General features: G+C 36.3%; 1 protein-coding gene across 1 annotated transcript in view; it reads left to right on the top strand.

The window, feature by feature from the left end:
- Positions 1–25651, top strand: part of BRINP3 (BMP/retinoic acid inducible neural specific 3) — a 207845-nt gene that overhangs the window by 6329 nt on the left and 175865 nt on the right. Inside the window, exon 2 of the mRNA XM_052665685.1 lies at positions 9466–9751. Coding sequence (XP_052521645.1) covers positions 9516–9751 — 236 coding nt within the window. The 5' untranslated portion in view covers positions 9466–9515. The remainder of the gene's footprint in view (positions 1–9465; positions 9752–25651) is intronic.

Below are 25651 nucleotides of genomic sequence, written 5' to 3' on the forward strand. Positions count from 1 at the left end.
TTTTAGGATATTTATCATACACTGCAAGTAAAGGACTTAAATCTGGGGAATCAGAGTACTAGTCTATATCTTTAATCCCATATCATTCATGACTACTGAGAACTCTGCAGAGCTAATTTAGCTCTTTCAGTACTTACTAACCAATGGAAATAACAAAAATATCTGGTTAACTGACCATGGTTGACTCTAAAGTTAAATGGGATTATTAAAATCCATTACATATTCCCTTCCCTTCCCTTCCCTTCCCTTCCCTTCCCTTCCCTTCCCTTCCCTTCCCTTCCTTCCCTTCCCTTCCCTTCCCTTCCCTTCCCTTCCCTTCCTTTCCCTTCCCTTCCCTTCCCTTCCCTTCCCTTCCCTTCCTTTCCTCTCATTTTTTTTCCTATTTGAAACTCTATTCTGTGTCTTACCTTTACAGGTGTAAAACACTGAAAAATTGTACAGTGGGTTAAGGTGGCAGCCTAGGAATGCACTATTAAATAGGTAGCTTTCACCTAAAATGTTAATGGTCCCTATTTGGAAGTTTGGAGGTCACACAGAGCGGACATTAATTACAGCAAATTTTATCCTTTTTTTTTTTTTTTTTTTTAGCTTAATATATAACTCCAAAGTCTAGAACTGCCCTTTTTTGAAGGTGACATTGTATGTAAGTGTATTGTATAGATGGACGTATGTGTACTTTGGCATCTTAACAGTGATTATATCAGCACTGTCTTGTAGGAAATACTTAGCACAGTGCAAGCAGAATGTTAGCTTTTCTCCTTTTCTTCCTCCATCTTGAAAAGTGGACAGGTATACATGGCAGAGATGACACCCATCTCTGTTCTTTAGGAATGTGTGGTTGCTCAGCATTTATTGGATTAATTACCTTATTCCTCAGTTTTGTAACAACATTTCTAATGAAGATGCTTCTTAATGTAAAGCATGTTTATGCACGTTGAGACTCATCCTGCTGTCAGCCTCTGGAAATGAATTTATTTCACAGAGAGCCATTAGCTGGTGATGGCCATTAGTTGATGTTCTCTTTGTTTAATTACTGCTCCAGTGGGAGGTGAATCTGACTTATTAGCTTAAAAAGTAAAAGCTTTAGTAACCTACTAAGTACATTTAAGCTATACATTAACATATGTTTATCATGTTTATTTGCATTATTTGGAGAAACAGTAAGGGCTCTTTTTAAAAGATATTCATAAAATATTTCCATGCAGGTCTATCTTGGCTAGATAAAGTCTGGAACATTTTTTCAGTCTTTCTGGAGGAAAAAAAAAAAGGTGAGGATGTAATAAAGATATCTTATGTTCCTCATATCTAGAGAGAATGCACTGATCTGTATTCTCAAATAAGAAATGTAGACAATGTGTCCCCTGTTCTGCACTGAAAAGATACTAGAGGAAAGTTTAAAGCTTTTCAACATTTGCTTAACATCCCTCTATTAAATCAGAATGTGCTTTTCTATCAACTGCATCAAGAAATTGTGATAATTTTGCAGCACCATGGTTTCAGACTATCACTTAGCTAAATTAAAACAGTTGGGAGATTGTAATTGGTGACGAGACTATAGCTCAGACTTTCTTTTCTCATAACATGATGTTCACAAGAAAAGTATCTTTTAACAGATTTTTCCTTTTTTTTCTCTTCCTAATTTTGTAATTTCTTCTAAATTTGTCCAAAAAGTGGCAAACAACTTTTATTTTCCCTAAACTAATGTCTCATAATCGTGTTTAGGAAGAAGATTTATGAAGAAGCTTCACTGCTGTATTTATATGAGATTACAGGCTGCCCAGTACACATGACATAATTATTACTTTTACAACCAAGCCTTGTATATTATCCATCCTGAGATGCAATTAGGTCCAGACTGACTTGCTGAAGCTTGAATCTTTGTTCAGTCAGCCATAAAGTCCCTCTCTTACTATAAAAAATTAATAGCTTTAACATGAACATTTAAGAGGATCTGGCTATTGCCCATATACTAGTTACAGGCTTAGAATATTCAGGCAAAGGATCTTATGCAAAGTCATGCAACAGTTTACAGAAGGATCAGACACTGAGTTTTGGGCTCTTGAATCCTCTGAGTTCTGTCTAGGCAGCATGCACAACAGGTTACACATTTTTTTCCAATAAGGCTTTGGTGGTATAAGTGTATTATTATTATTTTTTTTTCTGCTAGCGTAAATGAGCTGAAGCCTGGGAATCTGAAAGGTATTTTAACTGTCCATTTACAACAGCTGAAAATCAGCTCCACCATCTGTGAAATCAGCTGTAAAATACATTACGAGCTCTGGAGCACCTTTGTCTGAAGGACCTAATGGAAAAGCAAAACAAAAACATTACCATTTTATTAGATATCAACAATAAGAAACAAAATACATAAAATCAACCATTCTTACTGAAATGAATCCAGAGATGTTTGTGAAAGACAAATTGACGTTCTATTAGATTTTTATGGAGATTATTTCTAACTACTGGTCTAAACTAATTTTCACATGGAAAATAAAATCAAGAAGAGTGCAAATTCTCCATCAGAAGTCACTTAGCTAACACTACAGAGCAATATCCCATACTTGAACTAAAGCACCTAAACTGACAAATTGGTTTTTAGAAATCCCAAACCCATGACTTCAGTTGTCAGAATTTGAAGCAAGAATGGGATTATGGATTTGATTAGAAATCTGAGGCACTAGAAGAACATGAAACTTGGCTGTCAGCTGGATTTTGTCTTTTTGTCCTTACTTCATTCAATTGCTTCTTTGTCCCTCTTTGCCCCATCTTAAGACCAGAGGATAGCTGCATCTCATTATTTTTCCTCTTCATTATTTTACAAACAATATTAGAATGTCAGTAACTTTAAGGAAACTTCTATTTTGTCCAAAGCTGCCATTGCCTTTCCTGAGCATTTGTTATAGAATCTTCACAACCATATATTTTAAGTAGCTACAAAAATAGTTGGCTATTCCATTAGTAGATTGAATGTTTTCTGTTTTACCTTATACCATTTTTGTCATCAAATTATTTGAAAGCACCCTATAGATACTGACTTGTCAGATTTCACAACACCCTTGGTTCTTGATCTTATCAGGAAAAAAGACACCAGTATGGAAACTGGATATTAACTGAATGTTAAGGGACTTGTCAATGTTTCTATGCTAAAATCAGAATTATAATGCAATACAGCTTTGCTCCAAGAAGCGTTCCCTCTCCAAAATGCATTTTCTTCAGGTCAACAAATTGTTGGTGAGCAAAATTTCCATCTCCTTTTAGCCTTATATGAGTCCTTTTGCAGTCACCAGTGATTACTTACATTGAACCTGGTCCTTAGATTTGAAAATCTTAAACTAAAGTCTTAGTGTGCATCCTGTGTATAGATGCTTCCTCCCATTTTAGAAGGCATCTAAAGACCTATTTAAGCACCAGTAATAATATACATCCAAAAAGATCACTGCACAGAAGGATATTGAATATTTTAGGTTAAGCATTGAGTTTTTAAAATTCTGGTTAGCTGGAATACAAGTTTCTAAATATCTATTTCCCATTAGGATTTTTCTGTGAACAGAAATTCCTTTAGAATTAATTCCATATATATATATTTTTTTTTCGAAGAGACCTTGTACTATTTCATTCTTATTCTTTTAACTCTATCAGATGTATTCATTAAAATTTTTTTGGATGTTTAGAGTAACATTTGATGGAGTGGCAAGACTGAAATGCCACATACTGTACTACATGCAAATATTTTTGTACAGGGGATAGCCCATGTACACTCATGGAAACATAAAGGCCTAAGAACTTTTATACAGTTGTTCAGCCTGGAGCAGCTTTGCAGCTCTAAAAGCATCAGATTTTACTGTGGCTTCATGGCACAGAGATCAGGCAGAGTCCTGCTCAGATGTTCCAGAATTTAACATTGTTTTAGCTCTTTGTGTGACTGTTGAATTTTACTTCCAAAGGACATAGAGAGGAATCTTAGATGAGGAGCTGAGATGCCATGAAGAGTGGGTGAATTTCTCTCTCTTTTTCATGTACCAACACAATTCATATGTTCAAGGCACTCTCACATGAGAGAGCCTCATGTGGGTACATCCAGTTACATGCTCACAGACACCACAAGGATGAATTGCTGCTCATACAGAGCAAACACCAATGCACCTTCCTTTGGCAACCACGCAAACCATGACAATCAAAACTCACATTCCAAACAGAGCTAAAATCAGACATCTCATTTGTTCTTTGTTTTGGCTTTTGGGCATGTAATTACTGTAGTCTTATCCTTGTCTCACATAAAAAGTAGAGAAGAAAGCTGAAATTCAGCAGTGGTGAAGCTCTGAACAAAGAAAATGTGGTTCTAATAGGGGGCATGTAGTCAAAGCAAACATCAAGATCTGATATGAAGATCCTATGTATTTTTAAGTTCAGAATTCATTTAATGATGTTAAGTGTAGAATTATTTTCTCCTTTCAGATTTGCCAATATATCTGCTTTTGAGCCTATATGTGATGACAGTTCCTAGGCCCTGCATGAACAACAGAAAACAAGCTGATGCAAATCCCCCCCCACAGAAAATCATCTGTTAACCATACATTCTACCTAGGTGCTTTCTACTTCTGCGTCCTGGCAGCAGCTGTATCTTGAACCTCATGTGTATCAGATCTGGTGGCAGACAGTGCCATCCATCCTTTAATTCCCCAAACTCTATTCTTTTTTTTTTTGTTCCGCCAGATGTACATCCTGCCTTTCTAATCACTGCACTGTCCTTTTGGTAGTTGAAAGTTAACTTGTGAAAGTCAACCACTGTCAAATGGCTGCTTAGGAGAGCAAGACAGAACTTTATTTCGTGTGTCCTTTTGCTATCCTTCAGAAAGTTTAGCTTGGCAGAGTTTATTCTATGGATTTGGATATATCTGTTTGAAGAACAAGATCCATGTAATAGCTGAGAGCAGAACATAGCACATTCTCTGCTTTTTCTTCCTCCTGTGTAGTCCATATCCATCCCAGCACTTTCTGCTCTTTTATTCCATGGCACATCAGCAGCTTCTTGGCTGTTCTGTTTACACTGGACTGCGTGAGAATTTCAAGGACAAGCACATCCCCAGATCTCATTCCTTTAACACTGTTAATATGCCAGAAGTTGAGGACGAGATCATCTCCACAATTCAGATGAAGAAGTGAAAACGCAGGGTCGTCAGCTGATAAGCCTATGATCTTACAGCAATAAGAGTAATCTCTGACACTCAGAGTTGTTGTTGTTGCCATTGTTCTTAAAGGGAAACGTATTTATCAATTATTATGTTGCTTAATTTAAAGAAAACTAGATTTATTATTTGCATTCAAAAACACAATCTGGGAGACATTAAACTTTCACTTGTGGAGAACATCTTTTTCACATTAAACCCATTAGTTTACTTTAAAAGAACATATCTGAGAATTACAGACCTAAACATTTTACCACAAAGTAAGTTTTTATCCAACAGAATTCTTCCAGCATAGAAGGACATCATCCTCCCATGGGAGAACTGGGTTGTTTCACTGTTTCCACAGAATTCTAAGTTCTAATTCTAAACAAAAGGTCTTTGGCCTTTACACTGTCAGGGGGAGATTCCTCTAAGAAGCAAAAAGAGAGAATGATGGAGACAGTGCTGCATACTTTTCTCTGATGCTGACAGAGATTGTGCTAGCATTGTTCCATGTGTAATAGCAGAAAGGATATCTCAGGCTATGTCTACAGCACTTACTGTGTGTATTTTAGTATATATGATTTATCAGTTCATGGTCTTTATGCAAGAGAGCTCAGTGCAGAAATAAAGCAAACACTTAAATTTTGAACTTTTAGGTGCAGCGGTTTAGTGGCCTTACAACCCACTCCTATGCAATCTGTATCATTTCTAATGTTAGAAGAATTAGAATAAAAGAAATAGAACGAAAAGTTTACAGATGTCCTATAGTCTTGCTGCCAGGTGAAGCTTGGTGACATTTGGCTCAGTGGTCACAATGTTTGTTTTGTGCTTGCCAGGACTACATTCTCAGCTGGAATTAATGCATGGAGTTTACCAATCTTCAGCACTCTTTACATGCTCATGAAACATAAGGCATAGCTTTCCCAGAAGTATTTCCAGAAGTTACCCAGTCAAGACCATTTTGCATTAATGTCTGTAAGGACCACAGATTTCTAACAGATTTCTAAAAAATATGCTTCTTGAGCTTAATATAACCTCAAAATTTAGAAGGGGAAAGGATAAAGACTTATCAGCATTTGCAAGAAGTAGTTGGGTGAAACACTGGGGATAGAGGAAAGTAATTTGTCTGTGCACCTATGCTTGGTAATTATCCTCTAAGCTAGCACTTTAAAAAGGCAGCATGTTGATATGCCAGTTTTATTTGAAGCATCTTCTTTACAGAGTGTCTCTTCTACTCTAAAATCCACCACCTCAGTTACTTACTAGGCACTTTATTTCTCACAGCCCACCCTGAAGACAGCAGGTGCTCTCCTGCAAATTTAATTCAGATCATTCCTCCCTGGAGTTCTGTGGTGGTTGTTCTAAATACAACCTCTGGATGTTCCACATACCTATATTTGAAAATTGTTTTCCAGGCATTTTAATTTGTTAGTGAATTTGAGTATTTAAAATCTTGAGAGATCTTTCACAATGTAACTTTAGGAAAATTCCTTAGGCTGAGATTTTCAAATCTGTCTTTTAACACAGAGTACATATTTAAATCCCTTTGGCAGCTTGCAAAATCTTAACCTTGGTCTTTTCATGCTTCAGTTTCCTGTTTGTTAAACTGAAGTAAAAATTTCTCTCTCAAGGGTGTTCTGAAAATTCATGATATGCAGGCTGTTCCTGCAATGACTGGGCAATATGCACAAGTGGATAAGTATCAGTTAGAAGCACATGCGTTGTTTTGCTCTCCCCAGTGACCAGCTACCTATTTAAACTCTTTTGGAAAAATTCATTTATTTTTTATACAAGGAGATAATTTTCTTCTGTCACTACACAGGTTTCTCTAAAGGTGTTTCGCTGGTGGTAAATTTATGACATAGCATGAAGTGTAGTGTTAAGGCTAATACAAAGGATAGCTCTTCACTATTCCTTTGGATGTAAGAAGATGCTACCTATACATAGCAATTAATTTTCCAGTCTCAAACTCAAAAGGAGCTTAGTTAGTCATCATTACAGTATAATGCCCTGAAACACTTCATTGTTAATAAGGACCCCAAAGAGTAAGCTCTTATCTCTTGTACATTAAAACATTATATGATTTTTTTTCAATTGAAAAATTAATTTAGAAAACTCAGAACACTGTCTTAGCTCTCAATCTGATAACAACATTAGGTGTAAAAAATTACAATTCTCATTATGCCCTTTAGAACTGTAGATAATGTGAAGAAATCATGCCCAGAGTCTTTCTAGCTTGTTGAGAAGTTGAAAGAGGGGGATGGATTTGTTGTGAAATATATTTTTTCGTGATTATAGGCATGTGATGGTAGGAGGGAGATGGTACATGTTAAAAAGCCTGGCTTCTTCATTCATTTTGTGAGATAATTCTTATCAGGAAATGGCAATCAAATAATCGCAGTGACTTCTGTGGCCCAGGAGAGTCAGCCATTGCTTTTCTGTTTTGCTTTAGATCTATGCACTCTTGTTCATGGCATGCCATGAAGTTTGCACAGCAGTGTAACCTCACACAAATAAACACCAGTCTGTGAAAGAAAGAAACACCAGTCTTGAAGAGAAGACATGGGAGCTTCACACAGCATTCACAGATCTGCAGGGTTCTTTGCATGTAAATGATTGCTTGAGAGTACAAATAACAGTTAAGAGAGTTCTTTGCTGCAGAATCTCATTTCAAAAGGATTTATAAAATTAATGCAGTCTGTGTTTCATGATCATAAACTACCACAATTACAACTCAGTGCTCTGACATATGTTCAGTGTGAAATATATGAATAGTCTTTTCTCAGTGAGATTACTTACGCATTTAATGTTTGCAGGATCGGGTCAAAATCACATTTTACAAACATTTACATTTGTGCTAAGAAAACAACAAACTTTCTCTGGTTGAGATAACAGATAATTATTACTTTCTTAGGCTGTAAATTCCCATTGGTCCAAATGAACCTCTCTTTTGGAGACAGTTTGCATCCTGCAACAGTATGTTCATTATCTATACCAAAGGCTCTTTAGAATATTAATGGTGAGAAATTATGGAAAGAGCATGTTTATTCAGCTACAATATTTTCAGTATAATGGATGGGTGTTAAAGAGTGTGTATTTGCAGTAGGGTTCTTTGGAAGCAACCTTTATTTGGGATATACTTGAAAATTAAATTACTGATGCAGACAAAAAAAGTTCCTGCCAAGAAAAAAAAACCATAGTGGGGGCACAGTAAAAATGTCATAACGAATGCTGTTTTATTTGACTGTGAATTAAAAAATGTTTTTCATGAGCACATATTCACATCATTTCATCAACTAGAAAAATGAAAGCCCTCACATTAGCATATTCTGCTTAATTCTGTGTTGTTTTATCTTACACTGAAAATCAAAATGGATTGTTTCTATATACTTCAGTATTTCTGGGAGTTCATGCTCTTGAATAGATATTTTCACAAAATCTGAGCAAGATAAAGAATCATTGCTCCATTTCACAGTTATGGGATTGAGGTATAGGAAGAAACTGGCTTGTCTTCACTGAATAATTCTTAAATAGAGCTATGATTGATTATTGATTTTTAATTGGACACCCAAACAATTTTCCAGGCTCAACATCAATAGTATTTCTAGATCGAGCCATTCAATTGAATTGGACTGCAGGTCAAGTGCTGCTGTTAGGGATTCTTAAAATTGCAGCATCTGAAGCCTGTATATCTCATTGAACTCATCCCTCTGGGTAGCTTCGGTACACCTGAACAACATACTTACTCTTTGTTCAGCTATGCTAGTTGGAACAGGACAACTTGATCCTATTAACTGTGTAGTGAAGGCAAGCCATTAAGTGACTTTTCTAAGGACGAAAAAAGGAAAGCAGGCTGGCTCTTCTGAATCTCGCCTGTTTTCTCTCTAGTAGCTGAACTGAAATCTTAATGCCTAGACATTGCTGAATGCTTTTGAACTGATGCTAAAAGGCAGTAATTCTTCTGTTGTATATTTTTCATTAATGATCGGTGTTATGGGGGAGGGAAAAATAAAGAAAAAAAGAAAAAAAAACATCAACAATCCCTCCCATGACAATTTGTGAAGGTTTCCCTTCAACTGTAAATATTATTGCTGATGATGTTAATGAAGACATTAGTTTCACAGCGTTTGAAGTACTGAAACACTCCAATGTTAACTAGCCTTGTGGGGTTTATGCTAATGTAATATGTAATAAAGTAGAGGCCACTATCTCTTTAAGCTGAAAGAAAGGAAACTTGTTTCTGCTTCCAAGGGATGCCTAGTGTGTGCTTATCTAATTGACTGTGTATTTTGTCTAGGTGTTGAGGGAAAGCTAAGAGAATGAAGGCTCTAAGTCCCCAGTGGAAGCATGATATGGCGATGCAGTGCTGGTGCTGAATTGTTCTCTCTGATGGCTCTATGGGAGTGGATAGCACTGAGTCTTCATTGCTGGGTTTTAGCAGTTGCTGCTGTTTCGGATCAGCATGCCACAAGCCCCTTCGACTGGCTCCTCTCTGATAAGGGACCCTTCCATCGTTCACAGGAATACACAGATTTTGTGGACAGAAGTCGACAGGGATTTAGCACAAGATACAAGATTTACAGGTATGAAGCAAAGGGAAAGCAATTGCAGAGATACCATCCTTAGAAGTTGTAAATTACCAACAAGGGTTTCCTTAAGGGAAAGTTTCACATGTGGGAATAAATCTGCAGACACAATTCATGGCTGAAATATATATTGCAAGGTCAAGTATATGCACAGTGTACTATGGAAATGCCTTCTTGTGTTGTTTCTGTTTTGTATAAAGAAATGTTGGTAACTCACTGTGTTGTTTTGGAGAACATTGGTGTTTACTATCTGCCTCTAGTCTGCCCTAGTGACATACTGAAAAATGTCCTAAGGCATCCTGAGGCATTCAATACTTTCTCTGGGGTTACTGTGGGGCACTCTTGTTTGTGCAGAAAGATCCAGTTCAATTGCTTTTCAGAGCTGCTCATCAAGACTTAAGCCAAGAATGAAATTGTTGCTTCACAGATACTGCTGGCAAAGCATTGGCTTCATTGTACAAATAAGGGCATTTCAAATGTTACTCAAATGTTTTTTTGTATACCAGTTTATACCAGTGTTTTAGAAGTAGCTTTCTTATCCATGAAGGACTGAGCACTCCTATTGTAATGGGAGCTGAAAGTATTTGTTCCATCAGGAACCTCAGCATTAGCCTGGCCCAAGTCAGACTGAATGAGGAAAGAAAAAATGGGAAGACTTCTTCAAAAGTATAGGCCTACTTGAGAATTTATGCCTGGCTATAGAATTGCTTTCATGGTACATTTGGAAGCTGTTGGTTTCTGGTCTTTGAGACAGCACTGATGAAATATCTTCTTAATCATTTGCAAGAGGCATAACTCGGGAAAACCTGATAGGTTTACCAAGGACATCAGAATGAAAAAGGGAATTCAGTTTAGTGGTAGTGAGCGAATGGCAGATAGATAGAAGGAGAAAAGAAGATCTGAGAGAACAACTCTATAAGCAGAGATTTTTTTTCACCTCTTATGGTCACAGATCCCTCTGGAAGCAAAGAGAAAAAGGCCATAGCGATGCAATGCAGGACAGATTGTTACCATCTCTAATAACTCTCCAGCCTATAAACACAGACCATATTTGGTGGAACAACACATGCTGATTTCATTTGAAACAATGAAACAGCCTGTGCAGTTTCTACATCTACTTTAAACTATTATTCCATAGAGGTATGCAGTTCTTTGAAGAAGAGAAGAGTGCTATATGTGTTCATGTACATGCTGTTTTTCAGTTCAATGGTCAGTGCCCTGTGACAAATCTGGAGGACTCAATACATTAAGCTTTTATTGTTAAGGAACTTGCTTTGTGTTTCTTTGCTGAATGCATGCAGTAGAGGGCACTCTGTTGCAGGTCAATTTTGCAATGGGCTCCTTTGCCACATGCAGAGAAATTAAACATATTTTGAAAAGAAAGTGTGATTTGGAAATATGCTTGATGAAGTGGCTTGTCTTAACGGAACAGCATTGCCCAATATTTACTGCATTTTAAAAGCCAGCTGTCAGGACCGATAATGTAAAGCCAATAATGCAGAGACTGAGATAGCACATTTTATTCCTATAATTCTGTATTAGTCAACAGCGAACCAAAATTATCTTGCTAAAAACAAGAAAGATGGAATAGTACTTCATTTCAGTTCTTTCAATCACGTCTTTGAGATTTTTTTTTCTCTTTTGAGTCATCATTACAGAAACATTGTTAGGTTTTATAGATCTGCAGTCATATCTCTGATATTCGTTTGGGTTTAGGTTTTAATTGACTGTAATTTACGTGAGTCCACAAAAAATTGTTGCTTGTGTTTATTTCCATCCTCCGCCTATTCCCTTCAAGGAATGAGCTGGAGAGAGGCCATAAGCTACCTGAATCAAAGGAAAAACTGCATTTTTGTTTTATTTTGTCCTCCCAATATGAACCTTGCTGCAAAGTTTCCCTATAAAATACAGTCCCCTTATCAAGTCATGCAGAACATGGTGACCTTGTTATGAATCACACAATGTAAATTTAATCCCTATTTCTCATCTGTGAGCTTTCATAGGCTGAAGAATCTGGAGTCTGATTGGTTTGTTCATTTCCTCACCTATCTTTTACCTTATGAAAATGGTTCTTCAGGGACACAATCCTTATAAAAATGGAGAGGCTGCATTGACTCAGCTGAATTATATGGCCAAGAAAAATGATGTCCCTCCAATCAGTGCTGACAAGATGGCCTCCTTTACCTTTGTCCTCTCCATCCTGAAAGCCTGTTTCTACCATACCAGTACTGTCATTTGTATGACAGGAGGCAGACTACACATGAATGGTATGCTGAACTTCCAAAATGTTCAGCAGCCTTAATTATTTTCACTTCCTACATTGTAGAATAAGCTTGCATTTTAAACAGATAAACTCCAAGACTAAAAAAACTGTGAATACGTATTGTTATACATACTCCATGCTAGAATTTCTCTTTTCATCTTGTTTATATGCCAATGAGACCAAAAACTATTGCTTTGTAACCACGCTATAAACAACTGCTCATCTGAATATGAACCTGTTATAAAGGATGTCAAAGGTTGGTGCTGAGAGAATGTACATATTAATTGAGCATGATTTCTTATGGGAGGCCTTAATTTAAGCATTGGCAGTTCTGTCAAGATAAAATTAAGCCTCACCTTCTCTTCTTATCAGGCTTTCTGACCACAAAACAATCATTTGAGAAAAAAAACTGATGTATATGTTATGGGAGAGTAGCAGCAAAAAAATCTACTCTTGCTGCATTAAAAGTCAGTTATGTCCATGGGCAAAAAAGCTGGTCTTGTAAAGTTCTTTGCTCCTCAAGGAGAGGAGCTTTCAGTGCTACAGATACAGGTGAAAGAGACAAAAATATGTGTAATAACATTTCAACTAGGTTTTGCAGTACTCTAAATAATTGCGGCTGATGTCTCCAACATTGGTACAAGCTGGAAGAGGTAAGCTGATTATCTTGATTCTATGGCAGAGTAATATTCCCATAATTTTTCATAGGAAATGTCCTTCTGCAGGAAATTTAATAATTATCACAGTTTATGGTGACATTCATTGCCAATATTATATCAAATGTCAGAGAAACACCTGGATAGCTGTTCAAAACATCTAAATTAGTGGAAGTGCTGTGTCTGTGGAAGGTGTTTATTTGATAGAAGCTGGTTTGTATAGTTAATAACAGCAAATGAGAGGGATGTTCCACAAGTAATGCCTTCTATTTTATCAAGCTGGGCCTTGCCATCAGGGGCAGATGTTGGTGGTATGGCAGTAGAGGTTGAATCTTCCCACTAATATCCCATTACATTTTCTTGCCTTGAGACAGAAAGCAGCGGAGGGGCAGTCTGACAGAATAGTGTCTGATGTGACAGTGTTTATAATGCAAAGGTATGGTATGGAATTGAATTCCTTCTTCCAAAAAAACCGGCACCCATTGACATTCAGTGATGCTTGTTGAATGCTGATGGAGACCAAATGGTGGATGTGAGCACAGTGAGGTGACGGATGGTGCACTTCAGCAGTGATGACAGTGGCTCACTTCTGCTGGTGCAGATTTCGATGGGCACAGTACACAGACTCTTGTTCATTGCTGACAAAAATGCATAACTAATGATGGCGGCTGTGTTGAAAAATTATGTTTTTAGCTGAGAATTGTCTCCAGTGAATAGTGTTGTTGCGTTCTTTGTCCCTGTTGTAATTTCCATGGTAATAAACAGGAGGCATTATTTTCAGATCAACCTATGTATTTCGGCAAGGAAACCTGATTTTGTAATTTGCTATTTAATACACAATAGGAATACTGTGCTGCTTATGTAAATCAGCTACGTGGACAAAGGAGTTTAAATCCAAACAGAACAAGACAAGAGGTTACCAGGATGGAAAGACTGATTGTGAAATTATGCAAAGAATGTGCATTGTGTCAGAAGAAGTAATTTCTACAGATATACAGGAGCATTTATGCTATCAGATAGGGTCCTGAGGAAATTTTCTCAGGAAAATTGTGTGGTTTTGTTAAAGAAAAATGATTTAAAATCTGAAATAGATGTGAAAAGTCAAGAAAAAGAAGAGTCTAGGTTTTTGAGCTGAAAGAAATTTGCATATATATGGGGGCTGGGAAAGAGGAGAGATGGAGAGAGGGGGAGAGATGAAAGAGATTACAGTTCCTATTCGTGTACATATCATAGACTGGTAAGAACTATTTCAACCAAAAGCTGTTAGAAAACCAGATTGATATAAACTTGCTCCAGATAAATGTGGACTGACAACTTAGCATAGGTTTCTAATCATCAGAATAAAACAGCTTTGGGAAAAACCGCATTACAAAGACCAGTGGAAAAAGGAAAAAGACACAGGGCTTCTAATAGTGTACTAGGTTTTAGTGACCATTGAAATCCATTTCAAGTAGTTACTCCTAGGAAGTGTAGATTATCAGTCTGCAGAGGGAGAAAAAATGTGTCTTAAAGAATGGAGTAGCTCAATATATATATAAATACGTAAAGAATTGTGGAGCACGGTGTATGTGGCTTCAGAAGAGTTTATTCAGAGGCTATTTTAAAAGGGATTATGTTTGTTCATGTGCAACACAAAATGAAGGACTAGAAAGTAATGCTATCTAATTAAAGTTTATTTTTTATAAAGACATATTGTTTTCCTTTCACATACTCCGAGTAATGCTTCAATATTTGAACCTTCACAGTAAAGTGAGTAAGGCTGAAGCCTAACTGACTACTCATTAAAGTGTTTTAACACTTGTGTAAGAGGTTAAGTAGGATCAACATTGAAATCAGTTTTATTTTACTTCCCTATCAACATATTTTAGCCCACAGTTACCACTGGATTCCTTCACATCCACCTTCCTGACAGAAAGTGATAATAAAAAGTTGCTGAGTTCAGTTGTGTGTGTGCACAGTGCATGGCATGATTTGCACTTCTTTCCTTCACCGACAGTCTGGAATTAAATTTCCTTGTACTCTTCCCGAGATTGCCTTCAGCTGTAAATTTAGGGACTGTATGATATTGAGAGAATTAGCATTTGTCCTCAGTAATTTCTCCCAAGACAAATGTTCAGGAAAATGGAGGACTGAAAAGAGATGGCTGCTGTTATCCATGTAAAAAGAAAGCAATGGTACGACATTTCTTGGTGCTGTTACTTCCTATACACTTGACCATACTCTGGAAACTATTGTTACTGACAACTTTTTGAAAGTGCCCATTTGGTCCTGGCAGCATCAGAGGTGTTATCTTTAGATAAGTCATTTCCTTTGGAAATCTTACAAGGGCTCAGCCACGAGTCTCAATTTCCTTAACACGAAACATCATGTACAAAACAGACAATAGATGAGGGGGGTAGTAGCAGATGAATAGCACAGGATATATCAGAAAAAGAAATGGGGCAAATGTGTACAGCAGAAATTGAGGAAAGGACTGGCTGCAGTCAGTGACCTGTGGCTCTAGCAAATGATAGTGCTAGGTAGCTTAGCAAACTGGGCACCCGTTGCCTTCAACTCTTCAGAGCCTTTGCTTCCCAGGGCATAGAAATGTATGCACAGTGTCGCTGCTGGGCCACTGAGAGCCAGGATTATAAATGTACCAAAGAGAAAACAAGTTTATCTTTCAGAATTGCTATATCGGTTGGAAATAAATAGAAGGAAGAGTTCTTTTTGCCTTTTCCTGAAGTTCACTGTATCAGTAAATTGCTTCTGGCCTTCATCGTAATTGGTCAGCTTGCTTTGGGGGATTTTCCATTCAACCTGGTGGATGAAAGCTACAGTAATGAGATGTATCATCATTCTCAGAAGGTTTCAAAGCCCTAGTCTATGGAATGTACAAAGTCCTCTTTTTATATACAGGGGTTCGTAGACTGGAAATAGAGAAGAGCTGCTCAAAGAGAATTTCTGTGATTGTGAGGATTTCTGCTGTAATAATAGTGCTGGTAGTCCAATACTGAGGCCTCATTATTGAAGCACTGTAGCCTGAACAAAAAGACATAAATTCCATTTCTGAGCAGTCAAACATTTGTAGACTCTTACAGTGAGAAAAATAGTTACAAAAAATGAAATAAAATTATAACTGTAGGATATTTCTTAAGAATATCTGTATTTGAAAAATATCAGTTTCATTTCTGATTGCAATGATCCTGAATAGCCTCTATTAGTCTAGGTAGTTGGGGTCAATAAAGACGTGACAGAGACAATAAAGACATGACAAAATTGACTTTGCTGAAACTACTTTCACAAGTACATACTTGAGCAAATAAAAGTTCATAATGACTGTACTTCCAGGTCTAGAGATACCTAAACAATGCTCTGCAAGAACATTTACTTTACAGGGCTTTGTTTCAAATGCAATTCTTCCTTTCCTAGGAAAGCATTTGTGTTTTACCTCTAGATCCTAAGCACCTATTAGCTAGTGTTGCTTTACAACTAGCAATTGCTATTATCAAAATTACGTACCTTTTATCCAAAGGATTCTCAGAGGGAGGTGCAGGAGATAAAGAAAGGACACATTTAGGTATGGTCCCAGTTATGAAAGAGGCCTTCTTCAGTCAGCTTTAACTCCAAAAGCAAGAGTAAATGAATCTGAGTTCCTGTGGATGCTTGTGAGGGTGAGGGAGACGAGGATAAGGGAGCTGGGGGCAGGGAGGAAGAACCAAGAGGAGGTAGTGAGTTCTGGTTTCCAGAATGTTCCTACCTTTCCAGTTCTTTTGTTTGTGTGAGGCAATAATGTAGAGAAGTCATCTGTGCTAGGTAAAGAGCAAGCTATTACTCACGAACACAGGAGGCATCAATCAAGCTCACTTCTGACACCAATCCCTAACATTTGCCCTAAGTTAATCTTTGCAGGTCTATAGAAAAGCATGGCCAAATCCTGATGAAAAAACCCATATTTTTAAGAGGTACTGTTTTTCTATGGAATCTTACAAAAATCTCAGAAAATAACAAGGCATGTTACAGTGAGCCTAATCCCACAGCATTCAAATGCCTTTCCATTGTTTTGCCAATGACCAGAGCCAGGGCTTCTCCCTAAACCCTCACTTCATTTTCTTAGCTAAGTACTGAAAAACTGAGTTTCAAAACAGGGATAGAGTTTCTCTCAGTGAGGTAAACAAGTGCCAGCACTGGATAGGATGCTGGGGAATAGTGCTGGCTGAGCCAGCAGGATTAGGAAGGTTCTTGGGAGTCAGTTTGTTTGACAAGAATACAAGAGTGTTTTAGCTTGGCAACAAAAGAGAATATTGATGCCAAGATTGCCTTCTGTATATATATTTTTTTTTAATAAAACACTGCAGGAGTCTGTGTTTTGACAATCTCTGTGCATTTCTTCTTATTTGTTTGGTGCATTTAATCAAAGATCCTAAGGAAACTCAAATGGCAAGGAGGGGAGTGAATCTCATTTTTTGTGAACATTATCATAATCAATTTCCAGAATATACCTACTTTCAAAATCTAATATTTTAAAAATGATTACTGTATTAAGCCTCCTACTGACATTTTTCCCTAGAACAATGAACATTTATTTAGACAATGTGTTTTATCATTATGTCATTCAGTAAGTTCATAAATCATTTAAGTCACTCTGAAAAAAACTAAGATAATAGAGGCTGTAACTTAATGGTTTCAAGCAATCATTAAGGTAGTATAAAAGCTGTTTAACACTAATAATAGATTAATTCTCTAGTCAGCAGGATGATCTGCCAAGATCTTGGTCTTGGTGAAATCAGGTCATTATCATTAATTCTTTGAAAATTTTTAGTTATTTGAGACTTTTTTCTTCCATTTGCCTTTTATTTTCAGTTTTGTTTGAACATCCTTGCTAGTCCTTTCACAACTATTCAAGGTACAGAGGATGACTTTCATAAAAAAGAAAAAACAATTACTAATATTTATTTTGTTTAATTAAATAAAAAGCTTACATGAATCAATTTCTCTGTCATTTTAAACCCTTCACTGGTATTTTTCATTATTGCTGCTAGGTCAGCAGTCCTTCCCAAATAGAATGACTGAAGTTTTCAGGGATATTTGCTTGCTTGTTTATCCACATTTATCCACATTTATCCACATTCTAAATGTGGGTGGGTGGCATGTGTCTCACACAGAGAAAAGAACAGAATAACACAGAAACCTTTTCTGTATTGACAGCAGTATAGATTGGAAAGTATGGCTCTTTCTTTAGGAGAGGCTGCATGTTTTCCGCACAGACCAAGAACAATTGGCAAAAAATATACTCACTTTGGACTTTTTTTGTCATTTTTTTCTTGTATCATTGACTTAAGGTCATGGTCAATATCTTAGAATTTAAATCTTAGTTGTCTTCTTGCTCTGATTGATCCTAGGGGTTTTAGTTGTCATTCTGCTGGTTGTGAAATTTTACTGTGGAACTCCAGATTCATTCCAATAGAGACACTTGCAAAGAGAAGCCATACTTCAAAATAATATCTTCTTGTTCGATTCTCACTAGAATTCCAATATGATTGTTATGGAAAACAAAGTGTTAAGGTTGTTAATGGTTCCATATCCCAATATATCTTCTGACACACTCACTTTCTACTTTAATTATACAGTTCGAAAAAAAATAAAAGTGTTTTTACTGACCAGGCAATTTAATGTATACAGAGAGAGCTCTGCAAACTAGTCATACAAAGCCCAGTAGCAATTTATAAGTTGTGTATGCAGGTCTTACGTGCACTGAAGAGATACCATCTGGCTTTAAGCAATGAATATTAATTTCTCGAGGGAAAAACACATTTGCCGGTTTTGACTTATTTGAGCAACATAATTCAAAATCAGAAGCATATGCAATATTTTACCAAATCTTCTGAAAGACCAGCAGAATCTGAAATATTACTGATGCACTTAAATAAATATTGCTATTTGAAATAATTCTGAACAGTATCTTACAGTTCTTGGAGTTTAGCAAATAGGGCTTGTTAACCTATACCTTGACTGATAGCAATAGAATTGACTACTCTATTAGAAACTCAAATGCCATGTCATCTTTGTCTACTGATGTATATGATATATTCCAGTTTGAAATGGAGGCAACACAATTTTCTCCAGTTACATCTGCATTTTATTTAAATCTTTAGCTATGTATGTAAAACACTGGCTATAGGTTATAGAAGTAAGAGTAAACTCTAAACATCACGTGGCACAACCAATCTGATACACTGCATTAACAAACAACATTAAGTCTTTTCTTTACATTTCACATATTTAATAGTGCAAAATAAATGAAAAAAAAAAAACCCACCCACATTAATTTAAAATGAATAAAATTGAAGTACCTGTAGTGAGATCACTTGTTATAAATAATTTTTTGTTGCCATTTTTCCTTTGTGAAAAACTGGCAATGTCTTTGATAGCATACTATGAAACTCAAACTATAGTAGGTAGAAAGCATGCAGTCTGTGGTGCTTTTTTGTTTAATAACTTCTAGAACCCCAATATTTTATGATGAGTAAATTGGTATAAAATTGACTGCATGTATATATACATATATATACAATATATATATATGCAAACATATATGTGCATGTCTCTACAAATAGTGAAAATGCGTGAGTTTATTTCTTTTTTTCCAGGCAAATAGTGAGAAGAATATTGTTTATTATAAAGAAAAATATATGTCTCCTACAGTCGAGTGTCTGAATAAGAGCTTTTGAATGTACGTTATTTTACCATGGTCATTTTCTGATGCATCAGATTTTTAGGAATTTTCCCTAACACTGGCCTTTCCTCATTAGACTCTTGGATGAAAATGCCTTTATCAGAAGCATTCTTTCTGATCTTACTGCTTTTTCTCAGTGGTCAAGTCTAGATTATGACATACAATAAACTTAAGCTATGGCTACAGTAAAAGACATGTGAGAATCTCTAACAGAAATAGACTAACTTGAACCTTGCATTTAGTACAGAAGCTATTATGATTACTCTTTTTTTTTTCTTTTTTTTCAGTATAATTCTGAGTATATTTAATGAAATTAGACTTAAGAGAGTATAGCTTCTTTTTGTGCGTGCTGAAAAATGTGTATGTATGCATGTAGTGATAAAGACTTCTAATCTAAACCCCTGTTTTCCATAGATTCCTTCTGTAATGCTGTTTACATGAAATCCACATGCCACAGAGCTTCCATCTGTCTTCACTTGTAGCTCCTAATACGTATCCAAATATATGCTGAGAGTGAATTCTCCAATATAATCTATCAGTATTTCAATGCTTGAAAATCATTTTAAGTTATGTATAATTCTTAATTTTAAAGGAATCTGAACTTTGGGCTCAGCTCAGTGCCTAAGCTATTTGCCCAAGTTATAACAAATAGCATGTGAGTAACAAGCAAAAACTGGTTCCTGATCATTTCTTTCATATGTCTCCTAAAAGGTTCAGTAATCTCTTTTCATTACTGATTTCATCAAGAACTGCTTTTCTTCTTAGACAGACTAAATAGTGACTGAAATATATTTATATCTGTTTATGAAATTATATACCATTATATTATTCTACCATGTTGTATTATCCTGAAATTTGCTTTTCCACTCAGTAAAAATATTTTTCATATGGTTTACTGCAAAGATCCATCTGTTTATTTAGAGTTTTCCCCGAAGAAGCAATGCTTATGTCTATTTTTACTATCATCTCCTTAGCCTGGATGAGTACAAGCAACCGTGCACTTGTTTCCTGGTTCGGGCACAAAGATTCTGTGTGATGTGAGTATGAGTAGCCCTGGTACCAAAACCGTTAAGGTTTGTAGCAGTGTGATTTATTAAGTCCCTTGATATTTATCCTTGCTCTCCTCTGGCCTTCTCCCCTTTTCCAAAACAATGAGATCAATAATTGAAGAAAGGAATTGTAACTGTAGGGATTTATTGGGATTTAAAGACAAAGCTAACAATTAAGCTAAAAATATTTGTTAACTGGGAAATTAGAATGAAACACTGTTATGCTTCTGCTTTTAAAACATGTTCATGTATGCTGTATTTACTGGGAGACAAAATTCTGTGTATGACAATCACGTAGATTTCACTCAATTTCCCTTCTCAGTTAAAACATAAGATGAGATTTCAAAACCAAGTGTGACTTTGTAAGTCTATATATCATTGTTGACAGCAGTAAAGCATTTTAAATTTGGGGTTTATGCTAAGATGAAGTGAGATTTTACAAGCTGCTATACGGAAGAAGGGCGAGGTCACTACGCAGGAAAATTGAATCATAGAGTCGAAGAATTACAGAATCATAGAATCACCAAGGTCGGAAAAGACCTCCAAGATCATCCAGTCCATCCATCCACCTACCATTATTTCTCCACTAAAACATGCCCCTCAGTACAATATCTACATGTTTCTTGTACACTTCCAGGGATGGTGATTCTACCACCTCCCTGGGCAGCCTGTTCCAGTGCCTGACCACTCCATCAGTAAAGAAATTTTTCCTAATATCCAACCTTGAGGTCACATGATTTCTAGTTTCTAGTTTCTAGGGTTTCTAGTTCTATTTGAATCTTTGGGAAATCCCATATGCAATATTAACGTTTCTTTGCAAGTGCTGGTTCTGTCATGATGATTAGGATAAAAAGCTAATTAGCTATATCTATGAATTTAATCAGAGACCAGAACTTTTCAGAGAGCACAGGGAAATAGGGAAAGGTGGGAGGTGGAATAGAGCAGTCAATTTATACATCATCAAATGATTTTATGGTCAATAGTTGTGTCTGACAACAGTGTGTACTGGCCCCACGGTGGTTTTATCCTTGAGAGATCTGTATTTCTGATCTGTGGTAAGGCTTGTGCTTTTGTTCTCTGCTTTGATGTGACATCATCCTGAAATGGGCTAACAAAACTGTAATTTCAGAAGTTACTAATTTGGTGAGTAACATCCCTTACATACAAAAGACAAAGGAAAATGATGTTAACAACACGAGGTGTGGAAAGGCCACTCAAATGACTGCCTCCTAATACTATTGATGAGTGCTGAGCAAGAGGAATGCAGTCTGCTTTGAGCTTTACACCTACAGAGTAATTAGAGGGAATCAGCTCTTTTCTGAGTGCCATACTGAGTACAGGTTGTTTTTCTTTGGCTTTTTATCTTCTCACAGCTGGCTGGTTCTCACTGTATCTTGTCTTGCTGTCAGGGTATTTATAAGAGCGTCACTCCTTTGTAGTCACTTTCAGCTCTGTGGGGTTATCAGCAGGGGCACCTTTGTGGTCACAATATTTTATGTACTTCTGTTCATAAAATGTGAAAATAGACTTAAAGAGATTTGTAGTTGAACACTGCTTGAAATCAGTGAAATTTCACTAAGTTGGATTTGGATGCAATACAGCTATGTGTGCAAACGACTTTAAGATCAACCTACATCTACTATCACTGTGCACTCTAGTTCTTAAGATACCTGGCTGAATCAAATGTAGAATCAGACTAAATGAAAAAGGCTGCATTCTTATGCTTCTGACTTGAAAATACTCCAGATTACACAGATGGGTTTTGGTCTAATAGAATAGGAGCTTAGGCTTCAACTTGGAGGTGATACAGGTGGCTCTCCATGACTAGATTCATAACAGCAAACTCAGGACCATATTTCATCTCCATAGTCCCATTGCACTTTCTTTTCTTATGAAGGGAAACTGAACAACTGGAGGTAAGCAGGGCAGGACACATTTTAAAGTGTATTTGATCCACAGGTTATATGTGGACTTGTTTTGGAGTAAGGAAGGATGATCTTCATGTTTGAATATACAGTTCTCACTTTTCTTTTTGTCCCCTCCCCCCATTTATATTTGTTTCTAATTAGAGTAATGGCACATGGATTTAATGCTTGCTCATGATTTTTGCACAGAGGATTACCTAATGATCTATGGTACACTGAGATTTCTAACAGCATTACAAGCACTTTGAAAAATTAGACCACGTAATACATAGGACTTTGATAACTGAGACAGTGACTGAATGAGAGTGGAGTTACGTACTTTTTTTTTGTTTTATTTTTTTAAGTCTTTTTTGGGATTATTGGACATTACATCTAAAATCTGCATAATATTTCAGTAGTGTCTTATGGAACATTGTCACTGGAAGATGTTGCTACTGGGATGTATTACATTAATTGAATGCAATTAATCAGTGTAAGAATGAACATAATTTTCGCCATCCAAGCAATCAGGCAACACAAATAATTTTCCTTCTGTACCAATGCTATTAATTATAGAATCTTAGAATCATACTATAATTATATTATAATTTGGGTTGGAAGGAACCTTTAAGATCACCCAGTTCCAACCCCCTGCTATAGGCAGGGACACCTCGCTCTACACCAGGTTGCTCACAGCCCCATCCAGCCTGGCCTTGAATATTTCCAGGGAGGGGGCATAAACACACCCCCTCACAATGACATACCTCTTGTTAGTTTATAACTTCACGTGAAATATCACTGAGCATCTCACCTGACTTGAATCCGATTCCTAGCAAAGTGTTCAGTGGAAGGTGGCTCACATCATAAAACCCACAATTAAACTCAGGTGCTAGCTTTTTTGGTTTTTTTGTTTTGTTTTAAATTATTATTTTGCTGGAAAATAAATAAGTAAATAAATAAATTACTTTATTTTCCTGTGGCTACGGTAGATAATACCTTTTAATCAATATTGACATACAATACCCAAGCAACATAAATGATTTCACGTTCCTGATGCCCTAGGCCAATCCCTTCTAGATATTTACCCTTTGGAAGTAACTCGGTCCTGAAAATCAGGGACCACGCTAGCTCTGTTATGCAAAAATTGCAGTGAGCTGCCTGTCAGATAACCTTCTGGGACAATAATCTCTCTATCTCAGATGAAGAAAATCGATTTGTAGTTAAAGGATCTGAACTGACTGGCTGCAGAAATTTCTGGGTTTAGACTGCCATGAAATGCTGTGCTGATCCTAATTGTAAGTAGACAGCTATACACAGAAGAAAATATGTAAAAGTATAAGCATGTCCACTGTGGACTTGATGCTGAGACTAATCCAGCAAAGGGATTAGGATTTTACATTTCTTTAACTCCTTTCTCACATAAAGAAATGTGCTTTTATCGCTGGTAACAAATGCTGGAATTTGTAACAGAGGTATTCAAATTCTCATGCTCTGAAATGAGCACTGGTCACAGTCCTCACAGGCAGAAGCAAAAGGTTGTCTTCACAGCTAATGTGTTCAAGGATTACATGTTACTTTTCATGTACTAATGAATGCAGTGCATAAATTTGAGAACCATCCCTCTGGTTTCAGAGTGGTTGATACTTTTCCACCAAAATACTGTCTTAAAGACAAGCAGTGTCCAATTAAATGAAAAAATAATATTTTTAAGGAGTTTCTGAAAGCTTAAATGCAGACTTTACAATAAGAATTTGTTTCTACAGGCAGGAAAACAGAGACTCTCAAGAACTGCCTTTCGTCTCTCACTGTAAGCTTCACAAATGCCTCTGATATCTAGTTTTGTTACACCATTTTTTTTTTCCCCAAATAAAAGTTTTAGACAATAAACAAGATTCCTAATGCCACTCCCAAAGTAAACCTGAATATACAGGAAAAATGCCCAAAGATTTTTGATTTTGGTTATTGGATCTTCTGATTCTGCTGGTCAGTGTGTTAGCCACAGAGCAGTGTGTCGCAGAATAGAAAACTAAAATCCTGGAAGGTAATTTGCTTATCAGAGGGAAGGTTTAGTCTCAATTGCATTGGGCCAAAATCAGCATGAAATGATAATGACCTGGCATAGTGAAACTATTCAGTAATGGGTTTTTTTAATACATGACACTGGGCTAATTTTTTTTATTTAGTTCTATTTCTCTAAAGACTCTCTGAGTTATTTGAAAAACTTTGTCATACCAAATAATATTCCAAATTATCAGTTTCACTGAAGTCAGTGATATAACATTGACTGATATTAATGATATTAATGACATGATATTAACACTTTAATAAAAAGAAATAAAAGTGTAGAGAATATTTGTGTGTGTCTGCAGATTTTGGAAGCCATTTTGATGCAAACAGATTGTTAGACACATACACTGTGTTTCTTCCTAAGCAGTTTATAGTAATTTCTGTTTCCAACCAGTTTTGTTATGCTGATGAGCTAAAATTGCCATTGTTGAGAAAGAACATTGTTGCCTATCATAAACATTCCTGATTTCCTGTTCTCCTGTAATGTGCTGTCAATTCTGCTGTGCAAATCTTGTCAAGTAGCTGATATTTGTTAAAGGATTATATTAATTTTGTATGTTTCTCCACTCTATTGCCAGAGCTTTTTGGTGATACAATTTTTTTTTTTTGTCATTGAAAATCTGACCAAAGATAGAATAACACAGTTATTGCTATCCAACTATACCCTGAAAATCAAATGGAGCTCACCTTCATCATTTTATTTCCATTTTCTTCTGATTTTATTTTATTTTATTTTATTTTATTTTATTTTATTTTATTTTATTTTATTTTATTTTATTTTATTTTTATTTTTTTCCAGAGCTCTAGACATCATACAGAAGCAGTTTGCATTGAGCTGCACAATTAGTGCCCTGGTTTTATCAGCATTCCATGTCAGGACATCATGCAGTTCATGATATGGAATAGTGATAAAACCAGAACAATTAGGTTCCCTCCACCAGCTATGATGATATTGCTTTTTCTGTTTAAAGATATGTGGTCTGAAGGCCATGATGCCGTTGGAGCTGCAATGCTGTTTGGTTGGCAAGAGATCTTGTGTTCATGCATTGATTCACTTGGGAAAAATAATTCACTATTGTTTAAATGTAACTATCCTTTTCTGGTTTTACCAAACAGAAAAAGTTAATCAGATATATAAAATGTACAGAGAGAAAATTATAAGCGTGCATTCTAGTTTTCCAGTTGTACGTTTAACTGGTTTTGTAGAGTAGCTGCTACTGAATTATGAAGACTTATTTTATCT

Source organism: Tympanuchus pallidicinctus, unplaced genomic scaffold, assembly GCF_026119805.1.
Source record: "Tympanuchus pallidicinctus isolate F22 unplaced genomic scaffold, pur_lepc_1.0 scaffold7, whole genome shotgun sequence".
Taxonomy (NCBI): Eukaryota; Metazoa; Chordata; class Aves; order Galliformes; family Phasianidae; genus Tympanuchus; species Tympanuchus pallidicinctus.